The sequence below is a fragment of the Bipolaris maydis genome (genome assembly GCF_028858645.1).
Source record: "Bipolaris maydis strain C4 unplaced genomic scaffold PSV08scaffold_1, whole genome shotgun sequence".
NCBI lineage: Eukaryota > Fungi > Ascomycota > Dothideomycetes > Pleosporales > Pleosporaceae > Bipolaris > Bipolaris maydis.
Genome location: NW_027093857.1, coordinates 3,378,588 through 3,403,798, shown reverse-complemented (window position 1 = coordinate 3,403,798; position 25,211 = coordinate 3,378,588). Strand labels below are relative to the sequence as shown.

At 53.8% G+C, this 25,211-nt stretch overlaps 8 protein-coding genes across 8 annotated transcripts; 3 read left to right on the top strand and 5 right to left on the bottom strand.

Annotated features, from left to right (window-relative positions):
• Positions 1–1,085: 1,085 nt before the first annotated feature.
• PSV08DRAFT_376966 (galactose-binding domain-like protein) lies at positions 1,086–2,377 on the top strand (the record flags this gene model as incomplete). Its single annotated transcript, XM_014220071.2, has 1 exon — positions 1,086–2,377. The coding sequence occupies exon 1, from the start codon at positions 1,091–1,093 to the stop codon at positions 2,375–2,377; it is 1,287 nt and encodes a 428-aa protein (XP_014075546.2). The 5' UTR covers positions 1,086–1,090.
• A 144-nt stretch (positions 2,378–2,521) lies between these two features.
• Positions 2,522–4,950, bottom strand: PSV08DRAFT_358492 (GNS1/SUR4 family-domain-containing protein; the record flags this gene model as incomplete). Its single annotated transcript, XM_014220070.2, has 2 exons — positions 2,522–4,126; positions 4,177–4,950. The coding sequence occupies 2 exons, from the start codon at positions 4,948–4,950 to the stop codon at positions 2,999–3,001; spliced, it is 1,902 nt and encodes a 633-aa protein (XP_014075545.1). The 3' UTR covers positions 2,522–2,998.
• Positions 4,951–5,846: 896 nt separating this feature from the next.
• Positions 5,847–7,307, bottom strand: PSV08DRAFT_406901 (uncharacterized protein). The gene is made up of 2 exons (XM_014220069.1): positions 7,169–7,307; positions 5,847–7,110 (listed from the first exon to the last, which is right to left on the bottom strand). The coding sequence occupies exons 1-2, from the start codon at positions 7,274–7,276 to the stop codon at positions 5,926–5,928; spliced, it is 1,293 nt and encodes a 430-aa protein (XP_014075544.1). The 5' UTR covers positions 7,277–7,307; the 3' UTR covers positions 5,847–5,925.
• A 1,321-nt stretch (positions 7,308–8,628) lies between these two features.
• PSV08DRAFT_398437 (uncharacterized protein) lies at positions 8,629–9,768 on the top strand (the record flags this gene model as incomplete). Its single annotated transcript, XM_014220068.2, has 1 exon — positions 8,629–9,768. The coding sequence occupies one exon, from the start codon at positions 8,629–8,631 to the stop codon at positions 9,688–9,690; it is 1,062 nt and encodes a 353-aa protein (XP_014075543.1). The 3' UTR covers positions 9,691–9,768.
• A 2,694-nt stretch (positions 9,769–12,462) lies between these two features.
• On the top strand, positions 12,463–15,435 carry PSV08DRAFT_406900 (uncharacterized protein). The gene is made up of 3 exons (XM_014220067.2): positions 12,463–12,511; positions 12,974–14,784; positions 14,833–15,435. Exons 1-3 carry the CDS (start codon positions 12,486–12,488, stop codon positions 15,246–15,248), a joined length of 2,253 nt encoding a protein of 750 aa, XP_014075542.1. The 5' UTR covers positions 12,463–12,485; the 3' UTR covers positions 15,249–15,435.
• Positions 15,436–15,997: 562 nt separating this feature from the next.
• Positions 15,998–18,532, bottom strand: PSV08DRAFT_358488 (pseudouridine synthase). The gene is made up of 2 exons (XM_014220066.1): positions 17,980–18,532; positions 15,998–17,931 (listed from the first exon to the last, which is right to left on the bottom strand). Exons 1-2 carry the CDS (start codon positions 18,499–18,501, stop codon positions 16,057–16,059), a joined length of 2,397 nt encoding a protein of 798 aa, XP_014075541.1. The 5' UTR covers positions 18,502–18,532; the 3' UTR covers positions 15,998–16,056.
• Positions 18,533–19,644: 1,112 nt separating this feature from the next.
• Positions 19,645–22,090, bottom strand: PSV08DRAFT_4595 (uncharacterized protein). Its single transcript, XM_014220065.2, has 4 exons — positions 21,165–22,090; positions 20,798–21,115; positions 20,275–20,745; positions 19,645–20,227 (listed from the first exon to the last, which is right to left on the bottom strand). The coding sequence occupies exons 1-4, from the start codon at positions 21,821–21,823 to the stop codon at positions 19,957–19,959; spliced, it is 1,719 nt and encodes a 572-aa protein (XP_014075540.1). The 5' UTR covers positions 21,824–22,090; the 3' UTR covers positions 19,645–19,956.
• Positions 22,091–22,254: 164 nt separating this feature from the next.
• On the bottom strand, positions 22,255–24,035 carry PSV08DRAFT_214718 (uncharacterized protein). Its single transcript, XM_014220064.2, has 3 exons — positions 22,942–24,035; positions 22,644–22,892; positions 22,255–22,597 (listed from the first exon to the last, which is right to left on the bottom strand). Exons 1-3 carry the CDS (start codon positions 23,733–23,735, stop codon positions 22,444–22,446), a joined length of 1,197 nt encoding a protein of 398 aa, XP_014075539.2. The 5' UTR covers positions 23,736–24,035; the 3' UTR covers positions 22,255–22,443.
• Positions 24,036–25,211: the final 1,176 nt, after the last annotated feature.

The window sequence follows — 25,211 nt, the reverse complement described above, 5'->3', positions numbered from 1 at the left end:
AAACGCTACATGTCACTTATAGATAGGGGAGGGAAAGAGAGAGAGACGGATTGTAGAGGGAACGGTTCGCGGGCCAGATTAAGAACACTAAGAGGCAGTGCACAAAGTGCCGCGTTATTTCTTTGATTAACAAAGTGCCGCAAAAAAGCAAGAAGCAACAGGGTTGGTGAAGCTGCTAAAGTCATGGGTTGAGGGGAGTGTATGCAGCGTGGACAGGATTAGGCAAACTATGAAGATAGTTTATGCAGGGATGCATCGGAGGACGACTAAGCCGCCCCAGGCCATCAAACCTCGACCATCCGAAGCCCCGGATGGCGTCAAGGGGCTACCGGCGACGCTGGCTCGATAGATTACTTAGTAGCAGGCGTGTGACGGAGGCCAGCCCAAAGCTTGGTATGGTCTGATTTGTCGTGAAACAGCAGCTGGCCAGACCTATACCTAGGGATCGACGTGCCAGATATTGTCTGGCTGAAGAAAAGACCCCGCAGCTTGTGATTGGCAGGGCGAAAGGGCATCTCGATGAGGACATTGTAGCAAGATGCTGGCAGGTGGTGTTGATTGGTAGGTGGGCGGGGAATGGTGGGCGTGCGAGGGTGGGAACGGGTAGACGCGTCTCCGCCCGTCGCAGCAGTAGGCGTGTACCTGGCGATTTGCAGCAATAGGGCCGACGTGAGCCTGGGCCTCTGGTTCCTCCACCCGCCGTACATGGACTAATCCGTCGTCTCTGCACCGCGCTGACCACACACGCTCCACAAAACAAGTCCATACGAAGCACACACACACACACACACACACACACACACACACACACACACACAGAAGCGTTGCGCGCTCGGCCCAGCATTCCGAGCCGCGGGTGGGTCCGCATCTGTCTTCCCTGCCGGCTTTGTTTAGAGCAGGGCAGCGCGTACGCACTACACCAACATCTCTAGTATACGCTCGGCATTGATGGCCATGCAGCCTCAGCTTGCTTTTTCGGAAACAGATTGCTGCACACACACACAAATCCCTGAACCCTGCTGCTTGTGCAGCCTCTGCCTGCTCCTCTATCCCCAATTGTGACGTCGACTTCACCGGTATACTACCAATTATGCCGCCTTCACGTCGCCACCGAGGCCAACCTCACCATTCAACTCCGCCTTCAGAGGCAGATGACACAGACAATGACATGGACCTCGGAGCTCGCCAAGAGCACACAACCGACGATGAGGGCGAAGCCGAGGCCGACGACCCAGTAGGCCTGGATGACGAAGACCACGCTGGTCACGAGGAAGACGAAAATGAAAACGAAGACGAAGAGGACGAAGAACTTGAAGATGAAGCGCTTGCTTCGCCCTCTCAAACAACTCCACTCCCCAATCTGGACCCACCACCGCCATATCTCCGTGAAATCAGCACCTTGGCCTCATGGACCGTCTCCTCTTCCAAACCAGGCTGCTCAATACCCCAGCTCCGGCATGCAAACACAAATCTCTTCTGGCAATCCGACGGCCCCCAACCACACTACCTCAACATCCACTTCTTCAAGCTCGTCCGCATAGTCGGCCTTCGCCTCTATCTCGACTTTGAGCAAGATGAATCCTACACTCCCACACGCATCATCTTCCTCGCCGGCAGCGGCATGAACGACCTCCAAGAATGGGGAGAAATGCGACTTGAAAGCCCCCGAGGCTGGATCTGGGCCGACTTCTCAGGTGTCGGCGACGTAGACAGCGACGACCAAGGCGACGACCAAGGCGACGACGACAACGACGACAATGAAGACCAAGCCAACCCTCCTCCCACCACCACAAATGTTCAACGACACCACCTCCTCACAGACACCACCACCCCAGTCCCAACCCAAACACCCCACCAAGACCTATCTTCCGACTCGGAAAACGCCGTCCCCTTCCCCCCACCGCACCTCCACACCCCCCTCCCCACCTCCTCCTTCGACCAACCCAACATCTACACCTCCACCCCCTCCCTCCATCCAACCTCAACCCCTTCCCTCCACTACCCCCGCGCCCCCTTCACCTCCTTCACCCCCTCCCACCCAAGCTCCTCCTTCCCACGCCGCATCCCCCCTTCCCGCAGCCCCCGCGCCCCCAAAATGCCCACCCTACGCTGCCATCTCCTCCAAGTCAAGATCCTCGAAAATCACCAGAATGGAAAGGATACCCATCTGCGTGGCTTGCAGGTTTTTGCAAGGAATGATGACGATAATGCTGGTGCTGTTGGCGGAAGAGGTGTCGGCGAGAAGAAGGCTCATAATGGGGCGGTTGTGGCGACCACGACGACGAGGGAAAGAGGGGACAAGGTAAGGGAGAGGGAGAGGGAGGAACGGTTGGAGTTGGGGGGTGGGCTTGGAGGGTATGGGGTGGATATACGATAGGCGTGTGGTATGTACAAGTAACTCTCACTCTGATGATAACACTCTGGTGTTGTGTTTCAAGAGTGGTAATGATATCCAAGCAGTATAGCGAGACAAATCGTTCGGAAAGAAAAAAAGAAACATTAATCTGGCATTGAAAGTCATTTGAAACAGAAAAAAAAAATTAAAAGACACAAGGCTTGGGGCCCCGTTTCCATTTCCATCCTTCACGGACCTTAATTTTCCTTAAATACAAACAAAAAACCAAAAAAACCCAACCCCTCCACAATTCGCCCCATACCGTCCATAGCACCCAGCCCTATTTGTCAAACATAGTTTTAAAAAAATTGTTATACGCCATGATTCTCCAAAAAACGCTTTTTGCTCCTTCTTCTCCGTACGCCCTTTGCAAAACGTGCCAGGGGGAGGTTTAAGCCTGAAGAAGAAAAGTCTGGATCTCGCTCAACCAGGTTCTAATACAGCGCTCAAAAGCCGGTTCAAGGCGAAAAAAAGAAAACTCCGAACCCGATGTTGGTAGGAGTAGTGCGGCGTCAACCAAGCTTTGGGATCCGCTAAAAGCTAGATGATTCCTTTCCCTTCGGGTTGGATGCATTTGCTTGTGACAGTGCTACAACTGTCCATCTAGAACAGCCCGTCGCCCTTCTTCAATGTGTTGTTAACGTCCTTTGGCTCGGGCTCGGACTCGGGCTTTGCAACTTCGGCATCCGTCAGCCCATTTTGATGGTTGCCGTTCATCTTTGCCTTCTCAGCCACATCCTCTTCATTGTCTTCGTATGCTTGGTCGACCTTGTGGCCAGCCTGCTCAGCCTTGGCAACAACCTCCCTGGCAATCTGCTTTGCCTTTTGGGCAGAAGCCTCGGTACCCTCGTCAAGCTCGTGTAGCTTCTGGCTGACTCTGCGGCTGACATTGTCTAGAAACTTTTGGTTGGCCGGGCTCATGCTACCTTGCCTCTCGTCCTTGACCGTGGCATTGACTGGTCGCCTTCCACGAACAGCATCCCTAGCAATGTTCACACCCGATGAGATGGCATCTTCAGCTGACTTGTCCAGCGAGTCGAGTTCGCGCTCTACCTTGCGGCTAGCATCGCCAGCTGCGTCGGAAATGGTGCGGGGCTTCGAGCGCTTGGTGTTGGGAGACGAGCGGCGGAGGTAGGACTTGAAGAAGAATCGCATAAAGAGGAAGGTCAGAGGGGCGAGGTAGATCAGATTGACGTAGATGGCGAAGGCCTGACCGGAAGTATCGACACAAGGAACCGTCTGGTACTCGGTGCGGTAGAAGGTCTTCTCGATAGTCTCGTGAGGGTGGAGCAAGTTGTGTACAGCGTTGTGCAGAGGAGTGGGCACCGCAGTGGCTGCCTCTTGTAGTGGCTGCTGCTGGCGGACTGCAATGGGTTGACCAGGGACGGCAATGTTCTCCGCAAGACCCTCGTCACCAGCTGCACGGTAGATGAGCTTCCTGAGGAAGGCAACGGCAACGCCAGTTACAGTAGGCAAAGCCTCGGCAACAGACTCAGTAGCAGAGGCGACTGCAGAAGAGACTGTAGACGCGACCGCCTCGGGAGCAGCCTTCTGGGCAACCTTCTCAGCAACCTTGTATGCGACCGAGACGGGGACGGTGTAGGAAATGAAGAGGTGCATAGCGGCAAAGGCGGAACCGACGAGGAATTGGGTAATTTGCAGCGTGGTGAGGGTCCGCTTGACGACATTGGGGACACGGTAGCCGAGGGCTGATACAGTGTAGTAGGTGTACTAGAAGAATTAGCAGGCGTCCATCTGGAGCAAAGGGTAGAGATTCTTACCATCATAGCGTGGATTCCAGAGTTGACCAGAGCAAACATCCAGATGGGTGGGGACATGAAGCGCATACCAGCCCACATGGACAGCATGGCACCGGCGTGGTGGTACTTTTGGAGGGTGGTGCTTCGCTTGCCCTTTGCGAGGATAATGGCCGTGTCGAGAACCTCGTAGAACTTGGAGAGATAGAACCACCAGCCCCAGAAAGCAAGCCCCTCGTTCCAGATCCTGCCGAGATCGGAGCTGTCGGGAAGACCGCTGGCAGCCAAGGCAATGTTTGGGTTGAGGCTGCTCCAAGAGTCATTGGTGTTGTTGAAGGTAACGGCGTCGCCAAGTCCGCGGGGGCCGTGGATCTTGCAGAGGGCGTCGATGGTGCCAACGACGGCGTTGGGCTCGCTGTAGTGGGGGAAGGAGTGCTTGAGGCAGCGGATCATGGCGACGCAGGTGATGGCCGAGTAGACGGCCAAGAAGACGTTGTGGAAGATGACAAACGCGAAGAAGGGTCGGGTTTTGGCGATCCTCCACGGCTTGTTTCCATGCTGGCGGTTGTACCAGTTGACGTAGGTGACGGTGACAAAGTAGACAGAGGCAATGGTCAGCGGGACCTTGTAGGACAAAGCGCCCTGGTAGATGTCCTCAGGAATGGGAAATGGGTTCGCAAACGTCGCCTCGCCGGTCCACGGAGGTGGGATGGGCGAGGGCGCAGCGTCGGGAGGGAACTGAAAGACTGCTCTCGACGGCCAGTCGCCGGGGTGCAGAGAAGGACCTGCGCCAGACATGATGGCTCGGTGTGTGGATGGTTTAACTCGGAGGTCGCAGGGCGTGGTGATGGTCCGGTGTGGTGAAGGGGCCGCGAGGGAAGTTTTCTGCGGTTCGGTAAGGCCCAATCCCGAGCCGTTACGCTAAGCAGCGGCGTCGTCGATAAGCCTCGAGAGGTGGGGATAGCTGTCGTGGGTACGAGGCCCGGGCAACAGCAGAGGGAGAGTGAGACGGTTGCGATTGGGTTCTTTGTTGTGTTGTTTTTATCACCCCAAGACGCGCAATGGCCAGTGTTGTTTGCGCAATTGACAGTTCCAACACACGAATCCGGGGCAGCGAAGACAAGTTATACCGAGAGCAATGCGCACAGATAGACTCGGGGGGACCACGTATTTAGTAAAGGTGCATCGGACCGGAAGCTGGAAAGAGCAGGCAATGGACCTGGACGGGACTCTTGGTTTTGGTGAGGATTTTAGCGGCGACGCAACATTTTTGGGCGAATAACATCGCTATGACGTGCCGAGGCCCCAGTCCCCAGTCCCCCCTAGCCACAAGTAACAAAACGCTCAAAGACTTGGCCTTGGGAGTTTGTTGCCGCTGCCGTGAGCCTCGCAAGCCTAACGCTATTAGGAAGTGCAGGCCATGTTTCTATGTGTGCGTGAATGCATATACGTGTCTCTTTCATTCGCTCTCGATGCCAAAACCCCATCCGGTCCACAGTGCTGTTCAATTGCCACCAGATCCAGATCTGGTCAACAAAAAAAAGATGCAAAAAATTCGGGCAGGGATTGTACGTAGCGAACACGTCGAGGGTCCAGCCCAAGCCTAATAAAGCTGCGGAACAGAGCCGCTGGGCCGTAACTGGCAAGGTGACTTGGGGGGGAGACAGCGACGATAATACATGCGGGGAACATTATCACAACAGCCGGTATATTATTTCGACTACATATGTACATGCACGTCTATCCAAGGACACCCAATCTGTCATCACAGCTTCAGAACTTGGGCTTGCTGCTCAGCGGGATTGGCGGAGGCTCATTTGAGACCCCGCCGCCGCCGCCGTTTAGATCCTTCTTCTTTGGCGGTGGTGGGGGAGGGGCCTTCTTTCCCAACCCTCCCTGGCTATTCGCTACCGGCGACTGTACTGCTGGTGCTGGCGGTGGTGGTGATGCACTTGATGACGCAAGATTGTTAACCTTGGCTGCAATTCCATACTTTTGGTTGAGAGAATTGGCAGACTTCCACCCAGATGCAACCTGCTCGCCGTGTTGTTGGTGGAAGTTGTTCGCTGTCGACGCCGCTCCTTTCAGATCAGAGACAGACACCTTGGAAGGGTCATTGTGCAGATTGCTCGCCGTACGCAGCGCGGCCTGCTTGTCCGCCCATGATGTACCCGTTGCAGGAGGTTCTGCTGGCGACTTTGGCCCCGACAATCTTGCAAACCTACTTTGCAGCTCGCTCATCTGCGATCCTTGATTATTGGTAGGTGCTTCCTGCGAATTGACGCTTAGGCCAGAGTTCTGCCGAGGCGGTACTGGTGGTGAGGGCTTCGCACGCGACGGTATGGGAGGGGACGGATTCGCCCGAGGCGGCACTGGAGGTGATGCCGTCCGACCAATGCCCAAGCCCGTAACTGCTACACCCGCCTGCCCAAGGCGACCCAACGCAGCCTGGTTCATGACCCCTTGTGCCGGTGTCCCTTGCTGTGTGGCTTCGTTGTATGTCGGTGGAGGAGGTGGCGTAAACTCGTCGGGATAAGAGTTCTGTCGCGGAGGTAGCCGGGGAGGGAGGCTAGGCTTCGGCTTGGGAGGAGGTGCTGGTGACGCTGCTGAAGCAGCACCCGGTCGGAAGGCTGGGGGTTTGGGTAGATGGGCAGTGCTCAATCCGGTCGTGTCGGATCTATATGGTCCTGGGGCCGGCTTGTTGGCTTCTTCTTCTGCTCTTCGCCGCGCCTCTTCCCTCTCCTGTAGCCTCTGCTTAGCCCCTGTAGTGGGAGCAGATGCCACTCCGGTGGGCGAACAGGCGCTCGCTGCTGCTGAAGAGCCTGCATTGTAGTCGAGGCGCTTTGGCGGTGGAGCAAACGAGGCCGGGTCTTTCAACGACGACAGAGGCGTAGATTGATGTTGACGGGCAGCTTCTGCGTGAAGATCCTTGCCCTTGGCCTTGCCAACCCAGCCTTTCTATATATCAGAAGCAAGTCAGAATGCATGCCTGTCAGAGAAATGTGTCTTTGCATACCACTTGTCCAATCTTGGAATCGCTTTGCCCCCCTGCACTGCTCCCGCTGTTGGCGCGTTCTTTCTCTGGGTGCCAGCCACTCTTGGCTACACTCTTGAATTTGTCCATGCTGGCGGAGAGTATGTGTCGAGTTAGGCGTGGTGAAGGTGTCCGCGGATAGCAGATCGACGCACGTGCGGCCGATGAGATCACCAGCCAAGCGCTGCTCCAGCAACTGTCAGGCTGGGCCGCATCTCCGCATCACCCACCGCGACCCGATGCCACGTAGCAGCCGGACTCGTTTTGGGATGCCAGGTGCACACGCTCTCGCCTCTGTGATTGTTATTGTTCTGGCTGCATGCACGACGTGAGCAGTTGTTTTGATGCGAACATGTGACGAGCATCTTCGACACAAGCAGCAAGGTCATGGGAGAGGAGCGGGAACGGCCGCCGGAAATAAGAATCTCCCGCTCCGCATTACACCTTGACATTGCCGCGGCTCCGCCTCTGTGGTGGAGGCATCGTTCATTGCCCGAACGGGAATATACTTGTAACCACCAAGACAAGAAATGGGCCCATTACCACTCACTTACTCCCAGGATCCCCCGGATAACATCCTCTCGGCCAATCATGTTCGGCACCAACCGCCCCGCAGAGGGATCTCCGCGCGGTGGGGAGTAGGCGTAGCATGTGTAAAGGCTGATTATTAGTACACCCGCATTTGCTTTTCCCGTGTCGATCAGGACACTCCCTCTTCCAGCTGAAACAAACAGGCCCGTCACACAAGACAAGAGGGGTGCATCGGAGCGATGGAGCACAACAACGCACCATGTCCACACAACCCGGAGAATACGGTGTTTGCATCGACTAAGCTTTGTTAGATCGACGACTAGCCTCCTCTCCAAGCCTAAAATACCCAATTCCGAGCCAGTGGGGTTACTTGTCTCCAACACCCGCAGGTTGGGGCTATGGCTGGAACGGCCATCGCAGCCTGTGGCCAATGAAGTCGAATGCCTTCTGCCGGCACACCGGACTTGGGGCTGGTTGGCCTGACGGCCTGCAGCATCGCACATGGCGCCAGATAACAGCAACATGCCTGCGCCTCTTCAGCTTGGAGTGTTGTTATGTGCTCCCCTCCTGCTTCACCTCTCTATTCCAGCCCGTCTATTCTTTGCAGTCAAGTACTCCAAGATTGTCAATCAGTCTAATCGAGACGTAAACTTCCATAAAAGTTGCCATCTTATCTCGCGTCATCCATTCAAGAAACCAGGTCAGCCCTGGCATTCCTCTCGGCCCCGCATCTCCTGCTACTGGCCAGGACGCGGACAACCACCACCATAGCCCAGCCTCTAAACCGGCTATACTTGAGTGATCAGACATCTCACTGCACATCCGTCTTCTGACTGGTCTTGATACCTGCCACTTACTGCAGTCCATCTGTCTGCCCCAAATCGTCTCGTCAGCAGATCACCTCAGCCGCAATGGCTCCCCAGCAAGACGGTTGGGAAAAAGAGGAACGGGGCCCTCCGCCATGGGTTACCCAGGACGACTTTTATGTGACAATTGTCACGACGATAAGTTTACATTCAGAAGCGCCCGCGGAACAAAGTGAGCCCACATCCATGGCTTTTCAGACACAGTCTCTCGACGACGCCGATACTCAGACAAGACGTCGTCCCAGCACACGCCCCGATGGATACCCTTCAACGCTACCTTGGCCTCCATATCCATATGGAGGCCACGCTGCCACGACGAACCCTTGGGAAATGTCTATATCGAAAACAGCAGCCCTTACAGAAACACCATATCCCGAGTTGGATTCGACTCTGTTATTGTCAATAACCAATGGTTTTCCAACAACAACTGGAGCATCATCATCACCAACCATTGGTTCGTATGGAGGCCGGCCCTCTGGATGGGAATGGTCTGACAAGGGTACCGACAAGGCGCCAGTGTATGCTGCAGCAGCTATAGTGCCCGTCATAATCCTTGTGTTAATTGGGGGAGTAACTCTGCTGTGTCTGCGCAGGCGCAAGAAGCGCAGGGCAGAAGCTGCTGCGCAGGAAATGAAGTTGGAGCCAGGCTCACCCACGATACGTCCTCACATGGCACCATTACCCGCGCCGATACCAGCAGTGGCTGTATCACAAAATTACACTGCGCCTCCAAGCCATCTCCCACCAACATCTGGCTGGAACCAACCCCAGCCCATAATCATAGGCCCCATCGTATCATCTTCCAATGGCGCCTACCTCACCGGCATGGATACCTCAGACATGGTCTCCATCACCTCTAACCCCCGCATGTCCGTCGACCCCTTTTCCGATAGCTACAGCTTGTCAGGTCCACCGCCGCCCTACCGACCCAATAGCGTGCCTCCACCGAGCTTCACGAGCAACTCTCGACACAGCAGTGTTCGACTTCCTACCAGTCCTGTGTGCTTGGCGCGCTCGCCGTTTGATGATCCAGAGGATGGCATGTCGTTTATGGAGGATGGGGAGGTTCAGGGTGAGCGGTATGCCAGGGCGTATACTACAAGGTGATGACAAAGGCAGGGTATTTGGCGGGTTGTTATTTTGTGTATATACTTGTATTGGTCTTTTTGTCTGGCGTTTGTCGGGTTTTCGTTCCGGAATGCGTTTATGGGGTTTTTAGTTGACATGTATATGGGTAGTTGGTACTGGTTTTCTGCATCTTTGGCGAAAATAATTCAATGACGTTTGCTAAATGCTCTTATCTATGGTGATGTGAGTGCTGTATGTTACCATTCCGCCGCTTCGGATATCGTTGTTTGATCACGACCGTGTTTGCTGGGAGTTAGATGTAACCAGGAACATACTTTCATTGTTCTTGCTTTTTCTCGCCAAGTTCTACAAGGCAAATAAATTCCCATAGTACCCAAACTCCATGCATGTTGAGATGAGGTGCGTGCACCATTACTTCTATTTCCTGTTGAGGAAGTCGCGAATCAACGAACCGCCACATCCGTCTATCACAACCAGTAAACCCACCCAAGCAATCCTGCTCTGCTCCCTTACCTCACAGCCTCATTCCCAGTCCCCTTTCTCCTAAAACTCCTTTTTTTGTCTTTCCTGATTAGCAACAAGGACCATATCTTGGGATCTCCCATCTCGATTTACTAGCAACACCTGATACACAAGCCGGTACGGTTGTCAGCGCAACAAACTAGTATAGAGGCCATTCGATCGCGTCAACGGGATATGGGCCAATCGGTTTGCCGGAGCGTTGCGGGTTGTACGCGCTATGCTTGGCACTGACGTCAGGTACGGGATGGTGGGATGCGGTGGGCTGCAAGCTGAGAGTGGAAATGTAACATTTCCTGCTGGAAACAGAGAGGTTTTGTTTCCCAGCCGATTCAGCATACTATCATATCTGCCCACATCTTTCTTGACGGGCATTTGAACCCCCCGACTTGCATGCTCACCGGGATCCCATATTCCAACTGCAGCTGGGAACATGGGCACTATACTTACTAGTCAACGAGCCACGCCAACAAGCTGATCAACAGAAGGGAGAGAAAGACAGCAGCTGATAGTTCGCGACGGTACCTTGCATGCAAGACGCAGCCGCTCGGATCTAAAACAGGAGGCGATACCGACCAGGTACAGTTACGTCCGTCCGTCCATCCACATCCATCGAGCCGGACGATCTATCGTTCCACGGAGCGAGCTCGATCCCCCACACGCACACGCACACCCTCCGGACACAAAGTTGGAATTGTGGAGGTAAGGTAGGGAGGTAGGAGGGGTCGGAAATTAACACACATGCAAAAAAATGTCAATGACGCTTCCACCACGTATATACCACACGCTTAACTGCAAGCTAATCGGGCGGGAGAGCGCTGGGGCCAAAATTAGCACGCCATCCCCCTCGACCTGGTGATGCGGAGAAAGTAGAGAAAAGAGCGCATGCGGTTGATGAGTTAGGCGATGAAGGGGTTTTTTTTGTTCACGGGTAGGTAAAAGAGAGAGGCAGTTTGTGTATCGGGGTAAATAATGGGGAGGGGGAGATTTCGCATAAGGATATGACGGCTAGATTCGTCCATGTGCTTGGCTTGGCGGGGGATTTGGGGGAGGGATGGCGCGGTGCATATTGCTGACACACATACGGAGAGAAAGGCTTTTGCCAGCTGGCATTGTACTTTGAAAAGAAAAAGAACGGACTTTCTTTTCGCTTTCTTTATCTGGGATAATGGGGGATGTGTTTTTTTTGGCTTTGCTTGTTTCCGTGGTATTTTAGTTGGAAGATGCAAGGTGTGATCTTATTCGTAAGTATGGAAAGGGAGGAATCAAGACAAGGGAGGGGACCATGACATTGGGGCGCATGAGTGGCTGGCGAAGGAGGGACTCTAGAGTGTAGAAGGCCCGGACTTGGCGCATGGGGGAGGGCCTTGGTAGGGCATAGTATCTAGGGCCTCGAGTCGTCGGGCCTTGTCAGGTCTATGTTTAACCCATCGCCTTGTTGCAGCACGCTGCCGTTCACGGGCAAAAGGCCATGGTGGAGGTCGTCGTCGTCTTCTCTCTATCTCTCTCTATGTGTGGTTTTGTGTAGGGAGATACTACTAGGTCATCCATGTGTAATGTATAGTCATGTCTTTTTCCTGGGGCCCGGCCGTTCACCTTATTCGCTGCTAGGCTGGGCGCGGCGTCGGCGATGCAAGACGATTCCTCCACGGGCTCCCTCCCTGCCGTCACCACCCAATGATGCCAGCCTCGCCATGTCGTTATGGACGGCCCATGCGGCTCGGTACCTGAGCTAGACGACTGCTGCTAGGCCTCAGCAGAGACGGCGAGCCCGGCGTCCCTCAGCACCCGTGTTTGCAAGCGCTGCTGCTGCTTGGTGGGCCACGATCGGGGTACTTGTCACGATTTCTCCTTCTTCGCCGAACTATACGTCTTTTGCATTTGCAGCTTCAGACTCTTTGCCCGGCCCCACTGCGCTCGCTGCCTAGTACGCGAAGAAACCTTTCACCGTTTCTTCCTCGCCAGAGAGCCTTTTACTGCGCCGCTTGCTGTCCGTGACCAGTGTCGTCGTCGAGGTATCACCGCCTGCAGCCTGCTACCCAACACCCACCACACGTCTCTCCTTGACTACTAGCTCAACCCTTTTTGCTCCAGCCTGCAGATAAACATACATACATACAGACAGACAGACACAAACACAGACAACCCCCCATCTATCCATCTCGGCCACGACACCTGCCGTCTACACCGCTCACCCTTCCACCCAACGCCTCGCTTCCACCACCCGCCGCCGTCGTCTTATATTGGTCGCTACATGCTCCGTAGGACAGCAACGCTGTGTTACCGGGCTGGCTATGAGTCTGGATCAGCATACATATGCGTACGGTTTCCCTTTTGCCCGATTCCCACCCCCTACGTGCACCCTTTCTCTCTCTCAAGCCCTAGGCCCAAGGAGACATGTGCTACTGTCGGGGCCGGTGCCACAAGCTTCACCGTCACAACCATCCGCCGTCGTCCATGGTTTCTCTGCCTGGCTTAAGCGTCGAATCTGACACAAGTCAGTCCCAATGGGGGTTTGGGGTAGGCAGAGGGGCAGGCAGCACCGCACGGTTGCCATCTGAAGCTTGTTGCCCACCGGCCCTAGGCGCTCTCTCCCCCCGAAACTGTATTCCAGTAAAACTCGCCCAATTCCCTACAAACCAACATGTTTCTTCTTCTCCTTCTTCCTCGTCTCCTTGCTACTTCCCCATCTGCTCCCATTGACCGCTTGCCCGGTTTTGTTTTTCTCCGTACATCGGCTTGCACCTGCATGTGCCCTAGGCTAACGTGGGTCACACGCTAGATCGACCGACTGGCCTCTACCAAGTCCATCCTCAACACCAAAGTCGCTGACCTTTCCGGACGCTCCCCTCAAGACTCCAATCACTGATACGGCTCCTCATTCGCACTTCCTCGACGCCTGGGCAACCCCGCTACCCAATGCCCAGCATACCCCTGTCCAAGCGCCCCTGTTCGCTTTGTCGACGCCCATAGACCGGCCGTCGAGCTCGTACAGCCAGCCCGTCCGCACCCCCGAAGACCCCGAGTTCCATGTCAACCACTTTGCTCCTCAGAACCTGCCTCTGCCGCCAGTCGACGTCTCGCGCAGACTGGCGTCCTCGCCTGATCTCGGCCAGCTGAAGAACGCCGCCGCCGGGGCACGAGGGCCACCGCAAGATCATCGTGGGGTATCTCGGCCTGTCACCATGGACTTTTCGCAAATGCAAACACCGCCCCCGACAAGGGATGACTCGTCTAGGCAGAGTCTACAACAGAGTGCTGGGAATGGAGTGGCCACACCGGCTACGGTCATACATAGGACCCCTAGCCAGATGCCGCCGTCAGAAGCGCTCTTCGATCAGACTCCATTTGGCTTTGGCAGTCTGCAGTACACGCCGGATATGATGCAGTTTCCTAGCAATGGGCACATGACGGCACCACCCATGCCGCAATCACGGCTGTTCTGGGATCCGGCGAATGATGGCATGCACATGGATCTTGATTTACCCATGGGCGTAGATGGATTTGCCCCTACGCCACAGAGAATGGATCAGGGCATGAACTGGCAAAGCATGCACCATGCCGCTAACATTATGCAGACGCCGGGCTTCCAGAGTTTCCAGGCTTCGCCCGGACCAATGTCGTTTGCAAATTGCCACATGGATCAGGGGCAAATGTCACGGCAAGACTCGTTTGCATCTGCAACTACTGGTGTAGATCCCAGCATGCTCTTTAGTTTTTCTAATCCCGACATGACTGCTTCTTTTGGTGCTATGCCCCAACTATCCAATGTGGACTTGAGCTCAAGACAGCCGTATGAGACGCAGTTGCGAGATGCACAGGCTGAAAGGGAGATGGCGAAAAAGGCAAGGGGTCAGCATTCTCGCAGTAATACAAGTTCTTCCTCTGGCTCAGTAGATGACGTGAGGCCTGTCCTTCATCGGAGTAACACCGATGGTGGAGTAAGAACATCGAGAGCGCCTCTCATGGAACCTTGGACGGCCATACCAAGTAATGCCTCGAACATACCACGGCGCCCCTCACCTCTCAAGCGTCAAAGCGGCGGTTCGCTCAAGTCTATCCCAGAGATACGACGACCACGGACACGGCTTATCATTGACGAGACAGGTCGTGCTCGTACAGAAACTGTACTTGCTGGGGATGAAGACAAGACTCCAAAGGCTCTACGCCAATCCTCTCAGCAGGACCTTCGGCGGCAGTACCCCGGTCTGTACGGAGCGGATGATAGCGAGTCGGAGGAAGACGAGCCAGGAGCGGTGATTAGTCGTAAAACATCCTTCACCGTACCACAGCCTGAACGTCGAGCACCAAAATATGCACGAGTGGAAAGCGATAGCCATGAAAGAAGCAACTCTCTCAAAATGACACGATCTACTTCACGCCCAGGCGTGGCCTCATTCGACAAACCTTCGCTGGAGAAACTGCGGCTTGCAGGCAGATCTGCTAGCGATAATTCCACAAGGCGAACCGGCATCATGGACCTTCCCCCTTCGACCAAGAACTCCAGAGACAACCAAGATCATATGCCCGACTCTCCGGGCAACGCTTTGGGCGCTCTGAAAAAGGTCGTTGGGGCGAGGCAGCAACGGATTGGTACGGTGGTTGCAAGCTAGTCTCCTCTTGCTTTGCTAACTCCCTCAGAACGTGCCTCTCAGAACACGCTCAAAGCCCACAATCAACGCTGGGCTGCTGCTGCTGCTGCCTCCGCTGAACTTAATAATACCGGAAACCACGGCCACTACGATCCTTACTCCAATTCCTTAAACCGCTCCGTGACGACTACACCGTCGACGGACCGAAGCAACTTTTCGAGCGAAAGCACGCGGTGTATTTGTAATGGTCTTGTCGATGACGATGATAAACCTATGGTACAGTGCGAATCTTGCAATATGTGGCTGCATATTATATGTGTGGGGTTAGACAAGGGGAGTTTACCGCCGGTGTACGTGTGCGTTTTTTGTACGGGACAGACGCCGCTTGTACGGGCTGGACGGTCGAGAGGACCGCCTGTCCCGCTTGATTCGCCGCTTACACATAAATCGGTATTTAGAGGGTGAAATGGTTGCGTACAAAAGAGAAGGGAGATGGTTTGGTTTTTCGTTCGTGCCTGCCAGCATCATACCAGCATCTTGCCCCCAGTTCAATCCGAAAGCATCACCCTGGATTTTACCTACCCCTTTATCCGCAAAGCAAACTCACACAACCTACATGTCTTTTCACGGTCACCTCATATTATACATGTGCGAAAAAAAAAGAAGAAAATCAACACATCCGATACAATCAACACCCACATACACGGTCTTCCTTGCACACCACACCACATTTGTCTGCTGGCTTTTCAGACTACCTGTCTCATGTGGCTAGAACGCTCTTGCTCTTTTCTTCGCAAGTTTTTTTTTTCGTTTTTTCCACATCGCCCGGTTATCCGACGTTAATCTTTCCCTCCTTGCCTCTTTCGCTTTTTGTCTGTCTGTTTGTTTGCTTTCTTGCTCGGAAAAATGATAACATTTATGATGTGAATGGATATGAGATTTTTCATTTTTTTGTTTTTTTGTTTTCGTTCGTTCTGGGGTGTTCAGAGTACGAGGGAAATTGCAGAAGAAAGGAGATGAAGGGGGTAGCATAAAGGCGCGGTTGGTGTTTGCATTTACATGGAGAGAAGGCGTGTGCGTGCGTGCGAGTGGGATGGACTAAGGGGGGGGGGGGGGGGGGGGTTTGTATATATAGATATGCGTGGGGCTGGGGAGAAGGGTAGGGGATTCATGATGAATAGGATCGGTATTGGACGTGGGACTGTGGCAAAGTCAAGAGAATTGTCGTCTTTGATTGATTGATTGATTTATCGTGACCCCCTTCATATTCTATTCACCTTCCCCCCATAAACTCTGGTTTAAACGCCTTGACACCCCCCGCCTTCATCAACTCCCGCAGCGCCATGGTAGCATACTGGCTACTTCCAAGTTGCAACTTGATCACCACTGCAATCTTGTCTTTTTCTTCTTTCTCTTCTCCATCTTCTACTCGCACCTCGGCCTCCGCCTTGGCCCCAGCACCATCCCTCTCCCTGCCCAACACCTCCAAATCCGTCTGCACAAACTGCTCGTCCACCCTCGCATACCCATGCACCTCATAACCCACCTCTCTCAGCGGCCTGGCCAGAAACTTGCGATATCCGCCACTGAGACTGACTTCCCGCCACGACCTTCGCATGTTCTGTGGATCGAGCCCCCCGCCCTGTTCGCTCGCCATAAAAGTCTTGTAGAAAGCGCCGATGGGGTTGGGCGGGTACTCGACGTCGAATCCGGGCTGGGGGAGAACAACGTCGTAGATTGTGTAGGCGCCAGATGCGGCTTCGGCGGCGGAAAGGGGGCGGGCGCGTTCAAAGTTTGATTCGGGGGCGAGAGCGTTTTCGGTGCCGTGGGGGTTTATGATTGTTTCGCCGTCTTGATCCAGGCTTGTGTCGGGTTGCTGTTGCGTACGGTTGGTGGGGTTGACTTCTTTATCGCGGTGCTCGTGGACGAGGACGAGGTCGCCTTGGACGACTTGGGAGCCGTAGGTTGCCCAGCGCTTGCCGGCGACGGTGTTCCAGACGAGGGATTGGTAGGCGTGGACGTACATTAGGCGGAGAGTGCGGGGGATGGTCATTAGGGCGCCTTGCCAGTCGGTTTTGCGGTCATGGCGGCCGGTTTTGCTGTTGCGTGAGCTGAGGTGCTGGATGATGTTGCGTTCGGCGGTGAATTTTCGGGGGAGTAGGTTCAGGGCTTCGCTACCGTTGCCAGTGGTTTTCCAGATATGGAGGGCTTTGGCGCGGTTGCGGTCATCTTGGGAGACTTGGATGGCTGGGTCGGTCGAGGTACCTTCAGCGGCGGCGAGGGCGACATCGCTGTATGCTAGGAGATCTTCGACTGCGCCTTTGAGGTCGTCTTGGAGCATCTTGCGGCCGATGGCGTCAGTGCTGGCGGCAAAAGAGCCGAAGCGCTGGAGGCCGTAGTAGTTGATGAATCCTTTCTCGGAAAAATCGGTGATAGCCTTGCGAACCACGTCGTTGGCAAGTTTCTGCCGTTGCTCAAAGTCCAGGCCCTCCTCACTCTGGAAGTGGCAGTCTCGTAGTGTGATTGTGAACTCGTTGCCCATCAAGTCGCCCAGCTTGATATCATGATGGGAATGCTCAAAGTCACCCACCGCAGCATTGAACAGCACTTTGTTAAAACTCTGTATACGCTGCGCCGTCTGACGCTTGACGCACACTCTCTGCACGGTACATGCCCTCCTATCCTTTGTACCTGCAAAGCCGAAGCCTTTAGTTCCGCAGTTGAGCTTGCTGCCGAGAAAGCCTACAACCTCCATTGTGTCCTTGTTCTCTTTGTATAGATTGAAGTGCAGGTATTCACCACCCAGCTCCTCCCAATCCAAACCGCCTCTCCGCCTGCCCTGGTCCTCTCGGTCCCGGCTTCCCCCCTTTGCCTTTTTGTTCTTACGCTCTGCTGGGGGCGTGGCTTTGATGCGGATTGACTGGTCATTCTCCATGGCACTTTCCAGCAAGTTGGGAAATATCCGGCGAAGGCTTTGATGTGCTTTGGTACGCATATCCTTGTCTGTAATGGGCGGTGATATGACTGGCTTGAAGTCCTTGGCCTTTTTCGATTCTCGCTTTCGTACTTGTTGCACAAGTTTGATAATGTCCTCCGTAGTCTGGCGACCAAATATCGAATCTAGTGTTTCGCGGTCTTCGTCTGTAATCTACATTGCGTCAGTATGAATAAGCACTTGCATCCTGTCACTACTCACGGTTTCTCCTGCTTCCTGGCCAGTAGCCTTGACCTGTCCAAGAATTTCCTCGCCATTGGTCTCTGTGTTCTTGGTCTCGGCAGGAACTGCCACTGGTACAGGCAGCGTAGCCTCTCCAGTTTCCGCATCCTTCATGTCTGTGTCAATCTTTTCATCCTTTGCGCCCGTCTCGGTCGGCTTTGCGTCTTCTTTAACTTCCGTCGCCTTTGCACTCTTCTTTGCTTCCACTTCTGTGCTTCTCAGGTGCAGTACCTGCCCGTCGAGTCCAATCTCGTTGACCAAGAAATCGGTGTATCTTTGCTTTAACACGCCCGTGAACCCGAGATTGTCCGGGCACACATATTCCATTATTCCAGCGCGCACTTCGCGCTCCAGCTCGGCGTCAATTCCTGCAGGCGCAGAGGAAATAGACTGTAGGGTTGCTGCTGGCGCAGCGTTGCTTGCGGAGAACGTAGGAACACAATCATTGTCAAGTCGCGCACGTTTCGCGGGCCGCGCGGCGTCATCCGGGGAGTTTGACATGGCTGCGCACAAAAAATCGCAACTTGGGAGTGGAGGTTAAAAGTCGCGACTTGCGGTCGAGCTTCGAGTAGTGAACTTTCTAGCGGGGAAGTTTTTCGCGAGGACGTGCACGCGGGGGCTACTTTTGGCGAGCAGCGTATCGCCTCGAACACGACGGCTTGGCTTAGCACATGTAGCCTCTGTTCACACTTTTGTAGTACAGTTATTAACAGTTCAGTTAAGAATAATAGTTTCCATATCTATGAACTCAAGAATACAAATATCACAAGTAAAAACTCAGAGAATGGCATGCATTGTTGCACCGACAGAAACTTACCCAAGCTGACAGCATCACATAAGACTGCATACTCGCATCTTTGCCCTGCCTTCACAGCATGAAGCGACGTACTTGCACTCTAGACAATGTGACATGTCTGCAGAGTAGATGCGGCTGATCTATTGAAAGCATTCACTACCAGCAGGGAGTATCTTGCATGCTGTTTTATACACTGCAAGCAGAACATAAATAAATCGCCTAGGATGTTGCCTACCTTGGTCACTCGAAGGGACACTATCCATCAGACGTAAAGACATGTGATAGTTAGCCTCAACTCGAGTAAAACCACATCGTATACTGTCACTCGATAGCTGGAGAGTGATAAATCGGCTTAGTACCATTCCTTGCCGCAGTGCATGGAGGTGGTCGGTATCTGTCACAACGTCAGGCGTGGCAAAAGCAGCGGAGAGGGTCAAACCGCGCTCGAACTCCGTCACTTTACTACTGTCCACATCATGGCCACGGAAGCGAGCATCCAAAATATCTAAGAGCATGATTATTTGCAGGCAAGTCATCCAAACACAGGAAGGGACAGCCTCGTCCTATGTACTATTAGCAGCCTTGAGTTTCCCACCTCCCAGTCATATCACAATGGCAATGCCGCTAGTGCATGTAGCGGACCGTGAGGAGCCTAGAAGACCATAGTGAGATCTGATCGACGTCAGGTTTCCCCACCTACCAAACAAAAAGAAGGGCTTTTCCACGGCCCCCTTCTGCTGCCAGGTTGGCATGCAGCCATCAGCACTCCCTGAGATCGTCGTTTGCAGATACCAAGCCAATCCGTCGTCCATCCAGAACAATCTTTGATCCATAGCCGCCCAAGCATCAATCCCTATATGCCGTACGTCGTCAAACTCGACGAAGTGTCACACCTTGGAGCCCGCCAGTACAGCCTAAAAGCCTGTACTCAAAGAAAAACAGGAAAGGAGGAAAATGACAAGAATAGGTAACCATTCCGCCAACGCCATGCATACGTACCATGCCAGTAAGATTGTACCAGAAGTACAGACCATGAGAGGTAGCAGTAAAAGGAGGTATGAGACAGATGCTAATCGCGTGCTGTACACATGAGTAACAGGGGCACCCGGCAGAGGGTGGATGATCGAGCGCCCCTTTGTAACAGTGTTACGTACTGACCATTAGAACCTGCTGGCAGCAGCGCCCCAGAGTGAGTTGTAGATTTTGTCGACAACGTACGAAGCGCGAATGGTGCGGTGGTTGAAGTTACGGCCGTTGAGACCCTGAAGAGCCTTCTCGCCACCAGACACGGAGTCAAACTTGACGAAAATTTCACCCTCACTGTTAGTGTCGACAGCAATGTGAACGACCTTGCCGTACTTCTTGTCACACTCAGACTTGACTTCAAGTTCGAGGTCTTTGACCCAGTTGTCACCCCAGTTACGCTGTTCCCTATTGTAGTGTTAGCGACGTCGGTTATGAGATGAGGAGGAACATACTCGTCAGGGTCAAAAGCGTTCTCAATCTTGATGCACTTGGATGCCATGGGTTTATCAACGACGGGCACGCGTGGCTTGCTAACAACAGGCTGAGCACCCTGTTTCGTAGGTTCGGGGTTATCGCGGCGGGCGAGAGCATCCATGAGCTTGCTGCGATCGTAAGTCTTGAAGTTGACTCCAGCAACATCAGTATCGTCAAGAGCAGAAGCACCACTAACGCCACGGTCATCCTTGCTGTGCGTGCGGTCAAAGACACCGCCACTACCACCTGCATATGCACCACGGCCACCAGCTCCACTAAAAGCAGAGCCCTGGTAGGACTGAGCTTGCTGGGAGAAGGTGCGGAGCAGGTTAGCAGTCGACTCAGGGGTGAATTTGTCGTTACCGAGACCAACGCGGATCTGGCGGCCGGCAAGCTCGAAACCGTTCATCTCTGCGAGAGCATTCTTAGCGTGCGAGGGGTCAACAAACCTAAGGCCATGTTAGTCACCATCCAGAACCACAAAAAGTAGTGGTCACTCACTGAACGAAACCGTATCCCTTGGAGCGGCCGGGGTTCATTTCATCACGTTGGAGGATGACTTGCTCAAGCTCACCAAAAGGCTCAAAAATCTCCTGGAGATCCTTCTCGGTGACACTAAAGTGAATGTTGCCAACATAGAGACGATGGAAGGGAGCACCGTTGGCACCAGGCGCGGTACCACCTTCTGATGGGCGGGCAGCACGGTTCTTCTCGGCTTCGGTAAGCTGGGCGATGATGGGAACACCCTTCAGTTTCTGACCAGTCAGTTCCAATGCTTGCGGTACAGACTCTTCATCCTTGAACTCAACATAGCCGACACTGAACATGTTAGTTGTATTCTAGGAGGTATAGCGAAGAGAGTGCTTACCCCTTGGAGCGACCAGTCACTCGATCTTTGACAATCTGAGCCTCGACAACTGGGCCAACTCGCTCGAAGAAGGCGCGCAAGTGGCGAGTCTCGGCACGCTGAGAAATCTGCTGGACGAAAATGGTACGCTTGTCACGGTCGTCTTCAGTAATCTCGGGCTCGGGCGGAGTGTTGTTGCGACGGCTGTTGCGACGCTCATCACCGTTGCGGCGGCGGTCACGGGACCTATCACGGTACCTGTCATCGACACGGTCACGACGAGGGGAGCGGGTGCGTGGGCGTCCACCTCCGCTGTAAAAGTCACCGCGGTCACGACGGGGTCCGCCGCGCCGGTCTCTGGAGCTGCTACGGCGATGCCTATCACGGTCTTCATCTGTGTCAGCACCTTTGCTCGATCGGGGCCGGCTTCCTTCTCTTCTTCGGTGATCTCTATCGCGGCTACGGTGCCGGTCTCCATTGGACTCACGATAACGGTCACCTCGTCCCCTACTCCTATCACGTCGGTCGCGTCGATCTGAGTGGCGGTCGCGGTCGTCTCGGCCGTCTCGGCGGATGTCGACGTCGCGCGCCTCGCTGCTAGCGTTGCGCTCGCGGTCCTTCATCTCGACCTCGCGCGCCGTCTCCTCGAGGAGGGCATCGACTGCGGCTGAGGTAGACATGTTGTGGGTAGTGCCTAGCGCTCGATAAGTGTGGTCGGTCGGAAGTGATGAGCTTGGTCACTGCAAGATGCGATGTTGTTTGAGAGGTGAGCTTTGGCTCAGATAGTGAATTCAATTAGGATAGTGAGTGAGTGAGTGAGCGCGTAAACAATTGTCACTACAGTTGCTGTATGACGTCTTGAATGCTCCGTACAAACTGTGCTCGATGAGAGTGTGCTTGATTTGAAGCGTTTGTTGGTGCGCACAGATCGTTGTAGGTGAGTGAGGTGGACAACGGAGAGGCTGGCCCGATTGAGACAGTCTGAAAACTTGGAGGGGTCTTGGCAAGGGACCCGCATGACTAAGCTGGTGGCTACAGGCAGCCATTCACGTGCTTGTGGAATCCAAGCGCTGCAAACACCACGATGCATGTGTGGAATAAAACCACGGGTCTTATTGAACATTAATATTATTTCTATGTAGGAGGTTCTTGATAGAGCAGCGTGAGCGTAGTGCCAGCAGCCAGCAGTGTAAGCGATCCAAAATGATCTTGCAACCGGTTCAACGCCTCCCAATGCCAGCCTTCATGAATGGTGTCAACCAGAGGGAGACAATAATGATGCGTCGTCACATTTCGATGATCAGTTAGTCTTGATGACCTTGGTAGGGCCCATCTCGAGTTCGGTGCCAAATACCCAGTCCCAGAAACGGCTTGTGACACCAAAGCCGTTTTGGTAGTCGGCGAAGTGGTGCTTCAGATGATACTTCTTGAGCTGCTGGTAGTAGGAAGGTAGCCTTGGTCACGTCAGCAGGAATCAGCAAAAAGAGGAAGCACACGTACTTTTGGTGATGGAGAAAGTAATGCGTCATATCGTAACAGGTGTATCCAAAGACACCACCGCAGAAGGCAGCCACAGCAGCATGCCAGTTCCAGAAGATAATACCATGCGCGACAGACCAGAATGGTGTTGCTAGAGCAGTAAACAGAGTAGGGGGCATTACAAGGCGGTACTTGTCCATGGGAAGGTAGTGGTGGATACCGTGGAGGATGAAGTGAAGGGTAATTGCAACACGGTTGTCTGGAAGGTGGCTATTGCATGTCAGCACCAGCCGAGTCTATAGGGAGAGATGATACTTACTCGTCCAGGTGGAACAGTCCTCTATGCAGAACATATTCAATGATTGTCCAGAAACACAAGCCAAAGATCCAGTAGCCCGCCAGTTCAGGCACCGATCGTAGGCCGCCATAGGCCACTGCTGTTCCGTACGCTACACAGGGCCACCATATTGTGGGCACAACCCACCAGGGCGTCTTGCTCAAGGGCTCGAGGAAGTTGCCAAATAGCGGAGCGGAATCGCCGCCTTTGTAGTGTCGCGGCCGGTGGACTTGGTCGAGATAGAATTGCTTGCTGAATCCGCCATTCCAGACTTGCATGAAGAGTGGCTTGTTGAGGTCCAAGAACTTGTGTTCCTTGTAGTCTTTATTGGGATCCGTCTCTTTTGACAAGTCTTCCTCGGAAGACATTCCAGTTGCCGCATACAGCGGTTTGCCGTCCTGCGACATGGCCTTGAGCTCCTGTATGCCAGCTTGCGAAGGAGGCAAGGGGATGATGTCGGCAGGCTTTGAGCTCTTCACTGCACCATTGATCACCGACTCGGTAGCCATGAAGCCGATGAGGTTTTCCTCGAGAATCTCGTATGCCGAATCAGAGTGTGCGTGGGAGATTTCATCTTTCAAGATGGCCTCAATGTCCTTGCCTGCATACTCGAGAATGAGCTCGGGACCACCAGGGTGGCCGTCGAGGAAGTCTGTGACATCGTAGACTTTTGTGCCAATGGTAACATAGCACGACTTTTCGGTGTTGTGGGCGCGCACTTCAGCAGTCGGAATGGTCGGGAGGGTACGGCCAGGCATTGTGGCGGTCGAAGACATGTAGCCGTAGCTTCAGGGCCGTAGAGGGGCGGACGCCGTATGGGAGGAACGTGGTGCGGATGCGCGGATAGATGTAGTTTGCGTACTCGAGAGGCGGCGTGCGTGCGAAGATAACGCAGGGTCTGCGGGGAAAGGAGACTCGCTACTGTGGATGAAGCCAAGTTCCCACAAGACACCAACGCGTAAGGAAGGAATGTATAGGGTCGGAGAGCAAGCAGGGCCGTGAAGAAGTCGTATCCAGGCCTGGGCGGTGTGTGCCGTGTATAGTGGGTACTTGGGGATGTAGGACTACATATGTATGTCTCTAGGCAGTGAATTGGTCAGGAGAGCCAAGAGATCGCTCGCCCTGCAGATCTGACCACCGGCAGCTAATGGTGGCGAGACCGCCGGTCTTCTCGTCCGTCCGCCTCCGAGACTCCGAGATGGAACTGCAACCACCAAAGCGCAGTCGTCGAAAAGGAGTTGTAATTTCCTTTTACTGGGGTTTCCCGCTGTGGGTTTAGATGCAGTATTTTTTTCCGTTTTGCCCGCACTTGAATCTGCCCCATTACACGGGCAAACTTGGCACGCTCGCCGGCCTGGCTACTACACCTCCATAGCATGACCCGGCTTGACACTCCTCGCACTCGTGCACCCACTGCCATATGAGCCATGACATACACTTCCCGCATGCTGGGGACAGTTTGGTACAGCCTGTCATTGTGTACACAGTAGAATGGCGCCATTGACTGCCCTTGACACAAATACATCATTCTTATGAATAATAGCGATGTCCTGACTCTGCGCCCACACACTTACATTCAGCATTCGAGAGGATTCATTACTGCCGTTAACACATTGTATTTTTATGTGGCCGGCGAAAGGGCGGCAAAGATGTTGTTTTCTACATGTGCAGCAGTGCCAAGCCAGAATATCGATAACGTCACGTGAGCTCTCTTGGACTGAGAAGTCCGCGAAATATCATAATATTCAAATAACTAATTATCGTATCTGAGTAGTTGCTATATTTGAATATATCATATTTGAATATGACATTCGATTATTTTTATTTTTATGGCACATACGGCCATAGGCAATTTTTCAGCACTGGATCCCGTTCGTTCTCCGTTCGTTAAATATTTGACCGGCGGACTAGTAGTCAGGTGGGAGACCACTGGCGAATCCCCGCTGTCGTATGTTTTTGATCTTTTATGTTTATATTTTTTTGCCCCTTCTGCGCAGGTCACGTGCTTAGAATCTTGGCATGTTCTTAGTGTACGTGCGGATTGGGTCTCACTATGCATACGACTAATCCCAAGCTGGCACATGACCATGGATGGCTGACATGCCAGCCTTTTAAACCTGACTTGTACGTATTGGTATCTCGACATGTACACATGTCTTTCCTCTACTCCACATACCAGGTAGCGACAGCGAGCCGGACCGAATGTTTGAAACGGGCTCGCGTGGGCGGCCACGATAGGCTGGCGAGGGCTG